Source organism: Cyprinus carpio, chromosome B9 (genome assembly GCF_018340385.1).
Source record: "Cyprinus carpio isolate SPL01 chromosome B9, ASM1834038v1, whole genome shotgun sequence".
NCBI classification, from domain to species: Eukaryota; Metazoa; Chordata; class Actinopteri; order Cypriniformes; family Cyprinidae; genus Cyprinus; species Cyprinus carpio.
The window spans coordinates 3,140,137-3,155,546 of record NC_056605.1 but is presented as its reverse complement, the minus strand read 5'-3'; the positions used below and the strand labels follow the sequence as shown (position 1 = coordinate 3,155,546).

General features: G+C 36.8%; 1 protein-coding gene across 1 annotated transcript in view; it reads right to left on the bottom strand.

Annotated features, from left to right (window-relative positions):
• The window catches only part of LOC109085113 (serine/threonine-protein kinase tousled-like 1-B), a 40,014-nt gene that overhangs the window by 14,157 nt on the left and 10,447 nt on the right, over positions 1-15,410 (bottom strand). The window contains 7 exon segments of the mRNA XM_042730634.1: positions 389-475; positions 1,896-1,986; positions 2,628-2,676; positions 2,961-3,036; positions 3,871-3,909; positions 10,552-10,623; positions 13,181-13,302. Coding sequence (XP_042586568.1) covers positions 389-475; positions 1,896-1,986; positions 2,628-2,676; positions 2,961-3,036; positions 3,871-3,909; positions 10,552-10,623; positions 13,181-13,297 — 531 coding nt within the window. The 5' untranslated portion in view covers positions 13,298-13,302.

The following is a 15,410-nucleotide window of genomic DNA, read 5'->3' as shown; positions in this document are numbered from 1 at the left end:
TCTTCATTTGTGATCAAAACTGATTTCACTTTTTTCTTTTTTGTTATATGAAAATTAAATGACAACGGTCATGAAAACCTTTTACCATGCATTAAAAATGTATTTGTGCTTCTTTCCAAAGCCTTTAATTGTTACATTTTATTGTTTTATCATTATCCCAGGCACATGAAAACTCAAAAACATTTATGACAGCCAAAAAAATAAAAAAGGCCTAAATAAAATGTTTCAATATTTTTGCCCCATTTTTTTTCTTTTCACTTTTCAAAAGTTAGTAGACTTGTTTACCAAGAGAAGTGTTAAGTTAACTACAAAAATCTACTTAATTGTTCTTAAACAACTGGCAATGTGATTCTTGTTTGAGAGTAAGTGCACTTGTGCAGAGTCCTACCTGAACACTCTTGACCGCCATCGGTCTCGTAGAAATCATAGAGTCCACAAAACACAGACTAGTGGGGGACGAGCTGCTCTGCCGCGTCTGAAAAACAACATTGTACAACATTAGACTGTACAGTAATGTCGTAGTAACGGTGTAGTAGGGATGCAACGATTATAGATGATTGTCTGAGGAATAATCACGGTTGGTCGATTATTATGATTATTATGCATTTATTTGTTTCAAAACATTGCTACTGTTTAAAATCACATGAACACGCTTTAGATTTTAAAGTGTTATTTATTGCTGCCTTCTGAACCAGAAAGAGCATGGTAACCAATAACAGGTCCACAGCACAAAATAATAATAATAATAATAATAATAATAATAATAATAATAAAGGCAACCAAAAGTCCTTGGAAAACTTGGTTAAAAAAAGAAAAAAAAAATGATAAAAAAAAAGACTATTTCACACAAGCAACTGTCACCTCTCTTTTCCTCGCTCTCACTCGATCGATGGAATAATTAATTCAAGGAGCTAAATGTTATAATTAATTCAAATGAGTGTGATCTTACTGCACTACTTCAACTCTGTCTGGTCTGAAGTGGGCAGAATGCAAAGCTAATAAAATTCTAACATTTAGTGCAAGTTGCAACAGTTCTGTTCAGTGCAACAGAAACACTTAGTGTAGGGGAGCCTTTACAATTAATTAACAGTGACATTTTAAATCCTGCTGCACATACGGTAGTACTAGTGGTTCAATGTACAACTTGCTTTTAAAGTCAAGGTTCAGTAGGTTTTCAGTACAGCAGGTGAAAACAAAACAAAAATGCTTATTTTTTTTTCATTAACCAGTAGTTTACAGAGTATGGCTCTCTCTGTAAATAAATAAAATCTGTCAATACTGCTGCAACACACTGTATTATTAATATAACAGTTTACAGTGCAGTCGGGGGAAGACATTGAAATGCTTTCACTTTTGGATGCTATATATTTTAGCAAAATATATTTTTTATTCCGAATTATTATGCTCCTATTCTATCACATTCAGTCTTTTAGACAGTCATGTGCACACGTTAAGTGACGTCTGTGAAGTTTAACAGAGACTAGCATCCTTTATTTTTCAGATGTGTTCAGCATCCTAAAGTTTGCACAGACATAGGTTCAACACATGAAAGACCTGTATCAAACATTTCCTGTACAAATACATGTACCGTTATGCCCCTAATTAGTGTTAAGTGCATCCTGACATCAACATAAAGCAACACACATTCAAAGTTCAGTTAATACAGATACTGCACTAAAATCCTAAAGAATTTTCTAAAGAATCTGCTCAAAACAGAATATCATAGCGATGCGTGGAGTGAGGAAATCAGAGACCCTCCTTTTGAAATCCGATCACAAGTGTTCACAAGAGATGCATGTTGCTAGCAGGTGGTCTGTCCACTTGTGATCAGATCACCCGAGGCAGCTCTTAACAGCAGCAGGTGTAAACAGGGTATGAAGGGGTGTGTGACGTACGCTGGATCCCGGTGCAGAGTGGGAATGTGAGTTCTGGGGTGAACGGATGACTGGTGGTAGACCTCACACTACACTACACACAACAACACCCAAAAAACAAAAAAAAGAAAAAAAAAAAAAAACACACATTTAAATAAATCATCAACACAACACCACTCCACTGAACACCACGTAGACTGTGCTTTTAGGAGTTTGAAAGCCACTGATTATCATATGCTTTCATTGCATGGAACAGCAACTTTTTTGAAGAAAAACCATTTGCGCCTGGAATGACATGAGGGTGACTAGATGACAGAAATGTCATTATGGTTTAACTTTTATTTTTTTTTTTTAGAGGTGATGGCGTAATGTTAAAACACTTTCTGCTTTCCCAGTTTAATGTGAAGAGAATTATAAAAACACACTTAAAACATTGTTTAGTTTGAGTATCGTCCTGATATAGTAAAACTGGTTCAAATTTGAATAAGACCAACCCATTTTTAATTAATGCAATTTTGTGAATTAAAAAAAAAAAATCCTGATTGTGTCTTGACTCATCCACCCTACATTATCTCCTTAAAACAGTTCTGTTTTGCTTGAAAATGTTATGTTAACTATGCTGCAAATATGGTTTCGTGTTTTTAAAACATCATCCAAGCTGCAATCACTACATATCAGTTACGCTTTCATTGAGCCAATACCAATGATTTATCATATGCTTTCATTAGCTTCCCCACAAATTACTGATGGATACTCACATCAAAATAATCACTAATTTTGGGTCCCCGAATGACAGACTTCCCTATGAGAGAAAATGAAAAAAAAAGATGTATGATAAAGCATATTAAGCTAAACGTAAAGAACATACTAGAAAACAGAAAGAGAGACAGGGAGAGAGAGAGATAGAGAGAGAGAGACAGAGACCGAGAGACAGAGAGAGAGAGAGACAGAGAGAGACAGAGAGAGAGAGAGAGACAGAGAGAGAGAGAGCGAGAGAGAGAGACAGAGAGAGAGACAGAGAGACAGAGAGAGAGAGCGAGACAGAGAGAGAGAGAGAGAGAGAGAGAGAGAGTGTTAATCGTTTACCCTGACTGCTCTCTGATTGGTTGTCAGCTTTCCTCTTCCTGCCCCGTGATGATTCAGAGTGCTTCTTTTCAGGAGTCTATAAATGAGAGACGTTACATTCATACACCATTTGTTATGAATTTATTCAGGTCTTATTTTGCACCCGATGCACAATAACGCTGGCCTCAGCAAGCACTGAGCACCACATTTAAATTCATAGTCTCCTGAGAGCAAATCGTACAATCTCTGAATATCAGCCGAGAGTATAGAGAGACATATTGTGTGTCTTCAAACAGTATTTAATGACTCTTGAGTCTAAATGACTCTAAGAATATCCCTAATGTGAGAGTGCATAATCCGGGGCCTGGACCAATAATCGCAGTCTATTTTCTGTCTCGCTGGGGAAAGGATGCAGAAATATCCTGCTCTTTTCAGCACAGACAAAGAGGGGTGTGCTGCCAAGGGCATCTTTGCATTCTGATCAGAGAGGAGTTCTCGCTCACGGGCTTGGACTGAACCCTCCACGTCTGCCACCAAACTCCAGCACAGATTTTGATACCCACACACTAACGCTATTAAGAGTCCTACACACATACACAAAAAAAAGAAATGCCGCCTCATATACATGTTGATTAAAATGCTAACCTTTTCATAGCTGTGAAACAGAAAGAGAGTGTTTCCAAAACAGATGTGGTTAAACTCCACCTTTTATATTATACATTGCTCCTTCATATTAATTTCTCATAATCTAAGCTTAATTTGAGGTTATTGTAGAAAGTGATGAAGTCTTGTGTGGGCTAGGCCTGTGTTTTTCTGGAAACCACACCACGTATTTCCAGAGAGGGGTTTAGATGTGACTGAACCAAGAGCCTCAAAGAGCATCATTTGTGTCTCTTTTAAATTCTCACATGACTGGGACTGAGAGACTTACTGAATACGCAGGAGAACTTCCTCTTTTCCCATCTGATCCCTGCAACAGAGAGAGAGGAAGACAGAATGAGAGGAGAGGAAAAGGGAAAGGGAAAACAAATAAAATGAGAGAATGACAGATAAGGAAAAAGGAAACGATGAGACAAAAATTCAAAGAAAAAGGAAAATGGAAGAATAAGGAAAAGGAAATGAGAAAAAGAAGGAAAATAGGAAGAAAGGGTAAGGAAAATAAAAATACAAAAATTCAAGAAAAAACGAAGGATAAGGAAAAATGAAAAGAGGAAAATAAATAAAAAAGGGAAAACAGATGAGGAAAGGATAAGGAAAATAAATAGACAATAATCCAAGGAAAAAGGAAAACGGAAGGATGAGGAAAAGTAAATGAGAACACAAAGGAAAACAAAGGAGAAAATAAATTGAGAAAAAGATAAGGAAAACAGAAAGGCAATAGGAAATGAAATGAGAATGACAGGGAAAGGGAGACAAAAGAAAAAAGAAAAAGAAAAAAATGAGAAAATTAAAGGACAGGAGGAGAAAGAAAAGAGAAAAAAAGAAATCAGAAGGAAGGGAAAATCATAGTATAAGGAAAAAGAAGAGGGAAGTAAATGAAAATGAGAATGAAAGGGAAAAAAGAGGAAAATACAGGAAGAGGATAAGAAAAGGGAGAAAATGAAGGTAAAAAAAAGAATATGATAAGAAAAATGGAAGAAAAGGGGAAAGAAAATAAGGGAGGACAGGATAACAAAAGAACCAAAAAGGCTAAAGAATAGAAGAAAAATTAATGAGAGGAAAAAGAAAAAGGATAGAATAAAACAGGGGAATGAAAGGAAAGGAAGACAGAATGAAAGAAAAAGGAGAACAAAATAGGATAGGAAAAGGAACAGAAATGAAAGGAAAAGGTTAAGGAAAAGCCAAAGGTAGAGAAGAGGAGGAACAGGAACGTGTTTTAGATGCGAGTGGGTCAGGAGCTGCAGACTACAGGACAGGACTGAAGCTGCTGTTTATAATTAGCTCTCAGTGACAATGACAGAATGTCACGGTGGCCCTAACGAGCCGGCACAGCCTGATATTGATGTACTGCACGCTCCACACTGGCACTTTTGGGTCACAACGGCCACAAGCTCAGAACAAGCAACACAAAGAAACACGCCCACCATCAGAGAAAATCATTTACTAAAGCTCCAGTATAAGATGCTGACGCGATACAAAGGCAAACAGAATTCAGTGCATCACAAAGAGATCAATCTGTGCTTCTGTCAGTCGTCATTTGATAGAAGCTACAGAGGAGGACACTTCTGCGCACGAAGCCTTCTGAAATAAAACGATTACGTAATATTCATTCCTGTCACTGAAAATGGAAATCGTTGATATATACATATACTCAAAACTATCATAAATATGCAAATCGTCCTGCATTAAACGAATCACTTGCTTCAGGCTGCAGGTGTCGGAGGCTGTGATGAGCGTTCGGGGGTTTATGGGTAATCTAGTGTATGTAGTCTTGAGGTGGGGCTGTAACGGAGGTTTTAGGGAAAGTCTGAAGGGTGTGTGTGTGTGTGTGTGTGTGTGTCTACACTATTTAGGTGTCTGACATCTGGCATAAGCAGCAGCTCACAGCCACATGAGAGGAGTTTGTTCTCAACCTCCCAGTTCACTTTCTCTCTCCCTTCATAACTCGCTCCATTGGCTTCCTCCTCCTCTCTTGCTCTGATTTATGTCACAGCAGGTGTGTTGTGTGGGGGAGGGGAACAAAACTCCCCACAATAATACTCCTCGTGTGTGTGTGTGTGTGTGTGTGTGTGTGTGTGTGTGTGTGTGCATGCACATGTGTAGTACTTTGCCTGCTGATGGTTTAACTATCGGGGGTTATGACAGATGCCAACCCAGCTTGAGTCTGCTACAAAACCTAAACACACACACACATAGTGACACAGCATCCTCTACAGTATGAGGCAGAAGCACAGCCCTCAGCACACACAGAACTAGAGCTTCATTACAGGGAACATTTCCCATCGGCCTGAGTCACACACCAGCATTAATTTCTCTGTAACGCTTTGATTCAAAGAAAACACAGCAGAACGTCTTTGCGCCATCTGCTGAACTATGATCTGAGTTATTAACAACAGCTTTCATCAGGACTCAACCGTGCGCAGTTAGAAACGGAGCATCCATTACAGATCTCAGTTTGGAGCAAACGCTTCAGTGTACAATTAAAGGGGTAGTTCACCCAAAAATGAAAATTATATGACTTAAGAGGTGTATATGACTTTCTTCTTTCAGACGAATCCAGTCGGAGTTATATTTAAAATTATCTTTGATCTTTCAAACTTTTTAATACCACTCAGCAGGTGTTGCAGTGCATCAGTCCAAAAGTTGTTAAATAAAAAGCCCATCCATTAAAAAAGGAAGAAAAAAAAAAAAAAAAAAGTGTCTCAGGGGGATGAACAAAGGCCTCCTGTAGCAAATCGGTGCATTTTTGTAATAATAATATCCATATTCAAAATGTAATAATCGCTTGCGCTCGCTGTACACGAAATGCAGTTCCGGACGGATGGCGTATTAAGTCGGCACTACGCATGCGGTGAAAACCAACGTTTGTTAACAGGAGCAAAGGAAGCAAAGTTTCCTTACTTTAGCAAAGGAAAATGTTAGGTTACTTGCATAACCCCTGTTCTCTGAGAACGGAGCGAGGTATCTCACTATGGGAAACGTTCCAGGTGTGATAGACTATGGAAGCACCGATTACACCACGTCTGTCTGAAGGATAGAACAAGTACAGCTCATGACAAGGAGCCCTCCCAATATATATGGCTGTGATCCCCGAAAATGACGTTCTAAGCACGCTCTTCCCCCGTGTTATCCCGAGTAGGGAAGCTTGGTGAGATACCTCGCTCTGTTCTCAGAGAATCGGGGTTACGCAAGTAACCTAACATTCTCTTTCAAACAATCGCTCTTTTTCGCACTTCCATCAGTGAATATGCAGCCTGCAAATCACTAAAATAAATATCCAAGAAATAATAGTTAAACAAGAAAGTAGCCTAAATAAGAAAGTTAAATACACCCTGTCTACTATAGAACTCATTATAATCAATCAGTGATGCTACACTGGATACGGCACGACACACGGAAGATCCCTGACAGTAAACTGCCTCATCCTATTTATGAGGTACTGACACAGAGTTCAAATGTCCTGTGTAGACACTAGACAAAACTGTTGCAATGTGGCGTCTCGTCCAGCGTGGACACAGTTAACTAAAAAAAAAAGCCTTGTCCGTTTGGGAAGGTGCGAGCGCTGTCAGCGGCGGCTCGCAGAGCGGAGCCAGACGAAAGTATAAATCCCGCTTTAAGCGGGCGCATTGTTTCCTCATCTGCACGCACTCTCTTTAAAATAGCAATCGTTGTCACATTTCTTGTTAACATCTCTCATTTACTGCTGTCTCGTTTGTATTTGACCAGCCAGGCATTTGTGATCTGGGGAACTTGAAGACACTTGTACAAACGCGGATGGCATATGACATGAATGGAGATGGCACCAGATCGGCAATGTATTATTTGGTTTCCCAACAAGGTCCATCGCACAACACAAAATCAATTTACTGAATGCGCTCAAACCTGCCAATCTAAGGGAAACGCTGTGTATGGCGTTTGAGGTCATTTGAGTTACCATAGACAAAGTCTAAATAAAACAATTTGCATCTATTACTGTTATTACACTTGTATACAAAACAAGTGTGTATAGAGTGCATGACATCACGTGCACTACCACCGGTGGCAGTAGACAACCGACCACCACGGTGACGCGGCTGTCACAGCCCTAGGCAACGTCTACCTTGACGGTATGTTTGTGAACTGAAGCAGTGCAGAACAGCTGCTGAAGGAATGTCTTCATGGATTAAACTGATTATTACATTTTAAACATGGTTACTTTTCTTACAGAAACGTATTGATTTGCTACAGGAGGATCCCCACCCCCCGGAACCATGTGAGACACTTTTTTTATTTTTTTTTATGGATGGGCGCTTTTTATTTCACTTCCTTTGAACTGAAGCAATGCAGAACCCGCTGAGTGCCATGAAACAGCTTGAAAGATCAATGACAATTTTTAATATAACTCCAATTGAATTCGTCTGAAAGAAGAAAGTCATATACACCTAGGATGACTTGAGGGTGAGTAAATTTTGGGCTAATTTAAATTTTTGGGTGAACTAACATTTTAACCGTTTTACTGATCTATTCATTTCCTTGTCATTCACAGTCCTTATGGATAAAAACACACAGAACTGTGATTCAGATACACTTCTTGCATGGTGAGAAGACAATTACAGCACAAATGCCTACATGGAATTACAAATGAATATCCTGAAGGTTGATTCACATTATCTAGTTGCTACAATGAGCACGTTTACATGCACACCAGTAAGCTGGCAACGCACAAATATCAGCTTATTAAAATAGCCAGTTTTCCCCATGTACATGCACATTAGTAACCTGACAACACAAGCTGTTTACATGATTTCATTAATAAATTGGGTTATTTCCCTTTAGTGACGTCAAAATATTATCATTAACATATCTGACTCAGAGTATTACATAGTTTGTGATGTTAAAGCTTGCAACATGTCAGCCACGAGATATGCACTTTATCATTTTTATCAGAGTCATGAAAGTCTGCTTTTGTGATATTTCCTTCTTTCTTTACTGCAAAACATTTGCTTTGTCTAGATGCACTTAAATCTGCACTAACGATGCGTTCCTGTTACGTATCACACATGCGCACTTCAATAAGCAGACAGAAAGCATGTTAATGCGTTTACATTAAGAAGCAAAAAAACTACCTGTGTCGACAGGTTTATGCTTATGCCATTTGGCCTTACTAAAAGAAAACTGGTTACCGCGTTTACATGACCAACACGCGCATGTAAACGCGCTCAATGAATGAAGAAAGTCCATCTTTTGTGTGAAAGTATTTTCTGAGGTGTTTGCAAAGGACATGCAAATTCAACACAGAATGAAGATTTCTCTGAGATTTACCAAGAATAAAAGATGTGCTCATATGTTTAGCAAAGATGAAAATGACCATCAATATATTCTGACCGGCCCTCATGTTGTACCCAACCCATAAGACTTCTGTCTATCTTTGAAACACAAATTAAGATATTTTAAATAGTCAAAGCCATTCAAAGTCCACAGCTCATTAGATTAGAGAGTAGCATTTTTCTAAATATTTTTTCACAAATTTTATTAGAGCCATCACCATCAGCTTGGTGTGTCCCGGCCCTTATGTACAACTAAAATGTTTAAATACAACTCAGTTTTTATTTGAGACTTAATCATTTCAATGCATTACTATTTTTAATAAAATCAACAAACATTTACACTTTAAAGGGGTCATCATGAACTACCTTTGTTTTTTATTTTGTACTGTTCTCTAAGGTCCACTTAATGTTAATAATGTTATCCAGGCTGACATGAAGCAGTGCATGCTGGTTAGAAATTTTGTCTGACTTGAACCGGCGTCGATGCCACGTCACTATCACGTGTGGCATCAAAGTACCACGACAGCGTTTCGAGAGCAGCCGGCTGACTCAGCTTTTTCAGAGCGACTGCAGGCGCGCTGATGACAACACAGCTGTTTCACGATTGGCCAAATTCACCACTTGACAACAATGACGTGGGTTTCTAACATCTTCAATTCCAATACTGCTCACAAATCTGTTTTTAGAACAGTAAAAGCTTTTTTTCCTGTTACGCAATGTTATATTGAGTCACATTTAATAAAAAATAAAAAAAAAACGGATAAAAGAAAATATACCTCCACTTTATTGGTATTTAAATAGTATATGTTTATGTTGAACTTTATTCTTGAACAGATGGCGCTGTATTAAGCAGTGTATAAAAAGTGTTTCTGTTGCTCATGAAAACATTTCTGAAACGTCTATGCACTTGACAAATATTGCATATTATTCACTTCATCTCTGATAAGAGTATGCAAACACCGCGAAACGCGAAAGCATCACTACCGGGAGCAGAAAGTGTTTGTCGTTAGCTTGTAAGCTTTTTTTTTTTAGACTAACAACAAAGTTTTGAGTTCTGAAACTTACAGGATGATTTTATAGTACAATGACCTCTTACATGTCAAAAGATTGCGGGAATTTTGGTTTCTCAGATCATGACCCCTTTAAAAAGTTAATGAAGACATCATAAAAGAAAAGGATATGTATCAAACAGAGACCTGATTGAAACAAGGATCTTTGAACATCCATTTACTATATTTGATGTGCTCTGTGTATGTGGGTTTATCAAGCTTTATATGTGAATAAAGACCTAAAAGGGACTTTTCATGGAGAGACGAAAATCTGTTTCACTAAAATAACTTAATTTGTGTTTTTGAAGAAGAACGAAAGTCTTATGGGTTAGGAATGAAATGAGGGTTGATGACATTTCATTTGGATAAGCCAACACATTTACTGGCCAATAAATTAAGCTGTTGTTAATCTTAAGGTTATTAAATATAAACTGATTAATCAGGGCGATAATATCAATCAGCTGCTAACTGCAATTCATCAATGTTACAAATCACGATGTGATTATTTCCCACTGAATATTCTGTTTGGAAATACATCACAGAATGTAACATATGTGGTTTAAAGGTGTTTGTATGATCATACAGAATTAAACTCACCTCTGACTCTTTATCACTGGAGGAGCCCAAGCTACCAAAACTGTGATTGGAGCAGTCGTTGTTTGTCAAGGTCTGCACAGGAGAAACACATTTACATGAGTCGATGCAGACGAGCCAGGCACATGAATGAGGTATTCATGCAGCAGGTGTTATGAATTAATTATTTGACAACTTCAAGGAGAGGACAGTTGTATAAGCAAGGCAACATGACACAGCAATAGAGAATTGCATGTTTCAGTGGGAGGCCCACTGTAACCTGACATGAGCCTCCCGGTCACAATGTCCTCCCTTTCTGAAAACACAAATTTCTTCAAAAGCTCGACATGAAAATAGGAAGACTTTGAGCCTCAGCCATGAAACTGGCTGTGCCCACATTTGTGTAACATCCTGTTAGGGCTGCACAATAAAAATAAATATGCAATTTAACTGAATAAATGTTTAGTCAATGTGTTTTAATGTGAAGCACGGCACTGTGTTGCTTTAAGGGCTACCTGTTTTCTGCCAGATTCAAAGTTTGATATAGTTAATTTCTTGATTTTCAAATGTAAAGACATTAGTATTGTAATTTTACAGCTGAAATGCAAACATTTGATCATTTTAATTATATACAATATAATTATTTCTAGGGATGCACCACAATGAAAATTCTTGTCTGAAGCCGAACAAAATGAAGCATTGGGCCAAAGGCTGAATACCGAACACAGTTTTACGCGTTTTTTTTCACCACTGCATAAATTAAATAGCCAAAATGTGCTTTATACCGTTTTGTCTTGCTTTTCAAATAATAATAATAATAAAAAAACAAATCAATCAATCAATTTAAAAAAACAACAATTTAAAAATATTCACTTAACACTGAACATTTTTTTTTTTTACATTCTAGCAGACATTGCCAACAAAGCACAATTTAACTTAAAATTAATAAGTTTGTAAAATAATATTTTTTGGGCCATTTTTGAGACCCCCTTCTTGAATCAGGCATGTATTTTTTTTTACTGTACAAATAAAAGCAGCCTTGCTGAGCAGAGGAGTCTTTTTTTTAAAACATTAGAAAATATTACAGATCCCAATTTGAACTGTGTGAATGTTATAATAAATGAAATCACAGTGCTATTGTAGGGTATATTATCATTAAGTATTATTAATAATATTGTCTTAATTTTTTATTTTATTTAACAGAACAACACAGAAATAGTTTTTTTTGTGTGTGTGTGTGTGTGTGTGTGTGTGTGTGTGTGTGTTTTTTTCTTCTGCTTTTTTCGGCCAAATCTCTTCTGCTCATCAAGCCTGCATTTATTTGATCAAAAACACAGAAAAAAAAAAACAGTAATATTGTGAAATATTATTACCACTTAAAATAATAGTTTTCTATTTGAATATACTTTAAAAAAATAATTTATTCCTGTGATGCAAAGCTGAATTTTCAGCATCATTACTCCAGCCTTCAGTGTCACATGTAACATCCAGTCTATCACATGATCATTTAGAAATCATTCTAATATTCTGATTTATTATGAGTGTTGGAAACAGTTCTGCTGTCTAATATATTTGATGAATAAAAGGTTAAAAAGAACTGCATTTATTCAAACAAACAAACAAAAAAATTCTAATAATATATTTTTTTTACTATCACTTTTTATCAATTTAACACATCCTTGCTGAATAAAAGTATTGATTTTATTTTTAAAAAAAAAAGAAATATAAATTACTGACCCCAAATTACTGACCAGTAGTGTGTATTGTTATTACAAAATATTTATATTTTAAAAACATAGCTTCTTTTTTGTTTTGTTTTTTTTTTACTTTTTATTCATCAGAGTATCCTAAAAAAGTATCACATGTTCTGAAAAAATATTAAGCAGCAGAACTGTTTCCAACTTTGATAATGAATCATAATATTAGAATGATTTCTAAAGGATCATGTGATAATGATCCTAAAAATTCAGCTTTGCATCACAGAAATAAATGATAATTTAAAGTATAATATATTTAAAAACAATTATTTTAAATTGTAATAATATTTCACAATACTACATTTTTTTCTGTATTTTTGATCAAATAAATGCAGGCTTGATGAGCAGAAGAAACTTCTTTCAAAAACATTAAAAATAGTAATGTTTGACCAAACTTTATGACCTGTACTGTATGTATGTATGTATGTATGTATATATATATATATATATATATATATATATATATATATCCATCCATAATATATTTTTTTTGTTTTACATTGAAATATTATAAAAGTATTGTTTTGATTAATATTTATATTTTTATTTAGTAATAATAACAATAAAAAAGTAAGCAGCCTGGATTTACTTATACTTTATCACCTATAATATCCAACAGTCACCCATTTGGTGAATAGAATTAGCGTGTGAACAATCAGTCGAAAAAATTAAATATATAATGGTAACCTTTTTTCTTATGACTATTCCTAGCAAGGAGCATTACAGTCAACAAATGCGTGCTCGGTTAGCTCTAAACCTTGCTTGAAATAGTTCTACATCATAAGCGAGGCATAATGGCGTCTTGAAAGCCACAGAAGTTCTTTCATACAAAAATGCTACCTTCTGCCACTACTACTGTTTGCAATAACAGTTCGATGATAAACTCAGCCACTAACTTTGGTTCCTCCGCTAGCGCTGCCAGTGCTGCCCGCTGTGTTGCCACTGACTCCGCCCAGAAATCTGGCCTCCAGCAACTCCTGCCGGCGCGGGTCCAAACTGTGCAGCTCCTCCATAGCACCTGAGTGATAACACACATACACATGCACATATAGGTCACTCAAGATGTGTTTCAGCCTTGGGAAGTGCTTTGCTTGTACTCACTGCATATAGGTAGACAGGACAGAAAAAAATAAAAATAACTCGCACAGTGTTATATCTAACAGTCTCCTGGGTCATGTGCTCACAAACACAGGTACAGCACTCCCCAGAGCTTACATGGCACTCAAAACTAGTGCACAAACAGGTGAAACATCAGGACCTGTGTCTCACAATCAGAGAGACGACAACATCCAGTGTTATCCTTCTCTAGGGTTAGGTATCGCTTAAATTTTAGCGACTCCGATACTTAACGATTCCTATAAATACAAAAAAAAATTATATATTTTTTTTTTGTATTTATAGGAATTGTTATGCACACCATTTTATGGTTAAAAAGGCTAACTGAAAGAAAACATGCATTGTTTATAACAGAATAGCAAAAAAAAAGAAAAATGAAACTTGGCTTGTGATAATGAGAAACAAACTTAACCAGGGGAGACTTTTGAGAGGTAATGCATGTGTGAATGGTTTTACATATAAATTAGACAGAAATAGGCTCCATTCTTCCAGTGTTTCATGAAAAAGCCTCATTGTCAGACTTTACAGGAGCGGTCATATGGATCTGTGAGAGCATGCATGTTAACATGCAGTGAGGAAACCCAACACAAGCACATTAAAACTGACATTTGAACAGAAATACCATTGTTCAGATGATTACTGTCTCTGCACAGCCACCTCTTCCCTCTTTACCACCTCTCCCTCTGTTTTCCCTTCAATCGCCCACTTCCTCCTGCTTTTCCGCCTGTCCTCCATCCTCTATTCTCCCCTGCGCTCTCTATCTGCCCCTGAGGCGTGATGGAGCGAGTGTCGCTGTGAGGTTTCTCTGGGCGTTCTCATCCGGGTGGGCTCCTAAGGGCTCACCCTGCTGTCATTATCTCTCTCTAATGAGCCGCCATTACGGCTCAACTCCAAGCACAGTTACTGCAGCTCCGTGCAGGAACCACAGAGGAGCTCTACCACTGGGAAATACTCCTATACTGCTGAGAGTCGTCCAAAGAAAAACCTCCATAACACTTAATTATGAGATGAAACTTACATATTGCTGAGACTACAATATTACTAAATATAACCTACATACAATTGCACAGTTCCAAAATATCAAAGACCATTTTTTTAAGGCACCAGAGGTGCGCTCCTGATGTGAAGGCATCTTCATTATGCTGCATCCTTCATGGAGATTGAGAAGGACATAATGCAGTACTTATATAGTGTTCAAAATTAGTTTTGATGGTCCACATGTCTAGCAGGCTGATTTAGAGGGCAACTGCATTTAAAAAACAGTATGTTGTGTGCAGTTCATGTAATGCCAGGAGAGTTTAAGCATTACAGCTGAACTCTTTATTTATTTAACAACCAGTATTTAATATGTAAAACTAAATGTGAAATCTTGATGTGGTGAAATGTCTATTAAAGCAGTAAAGGCATATCACTTGTCTGCTTTATATTTTCACGTAGGCCCATATAATTTTTTTATACTTTAATATTACATAAATTTCCATACAGTTTATAAAAAAAATGTATTATTGGCTAGACTATAATTACTGAAATGACAATCAATTATATTATGGCTTAAACTGTCTACAGTTTTCAGGGAATAAATGGTCAGTATAACTAAAATAGGACTAAAATGTCCGTTTTCATTGACAAATTAGACTAAAATACTTTCTTTGTGTAATATTAAACTAAAATGCAAAGAGTTTTAGTCAATTAGAACAGGATAAAATTTACTAAATATGATAAAAACTAATAAAGGCATTTGATACAAGACTAAAGCCCTATTTAGACAGGGCTAGTTTTCTAAACTATATTTGAGTTTTGATTCTTATCACCTGACGTCTGAGATCATCATGTACCAGTTCGAACAGGACTAACAGCTCCGTGTTTATTACAGAGGTGGGAGGGTTTGTTTTGTATCTAGGCATTGCAGAGATCACGCGTTTTGAATGCATGCATTGCGTATAGTCATTCGGATCAACAGAATAACCACAGTTTTACTACAAATACCATGGTGAAGCTATATGGCTAGTA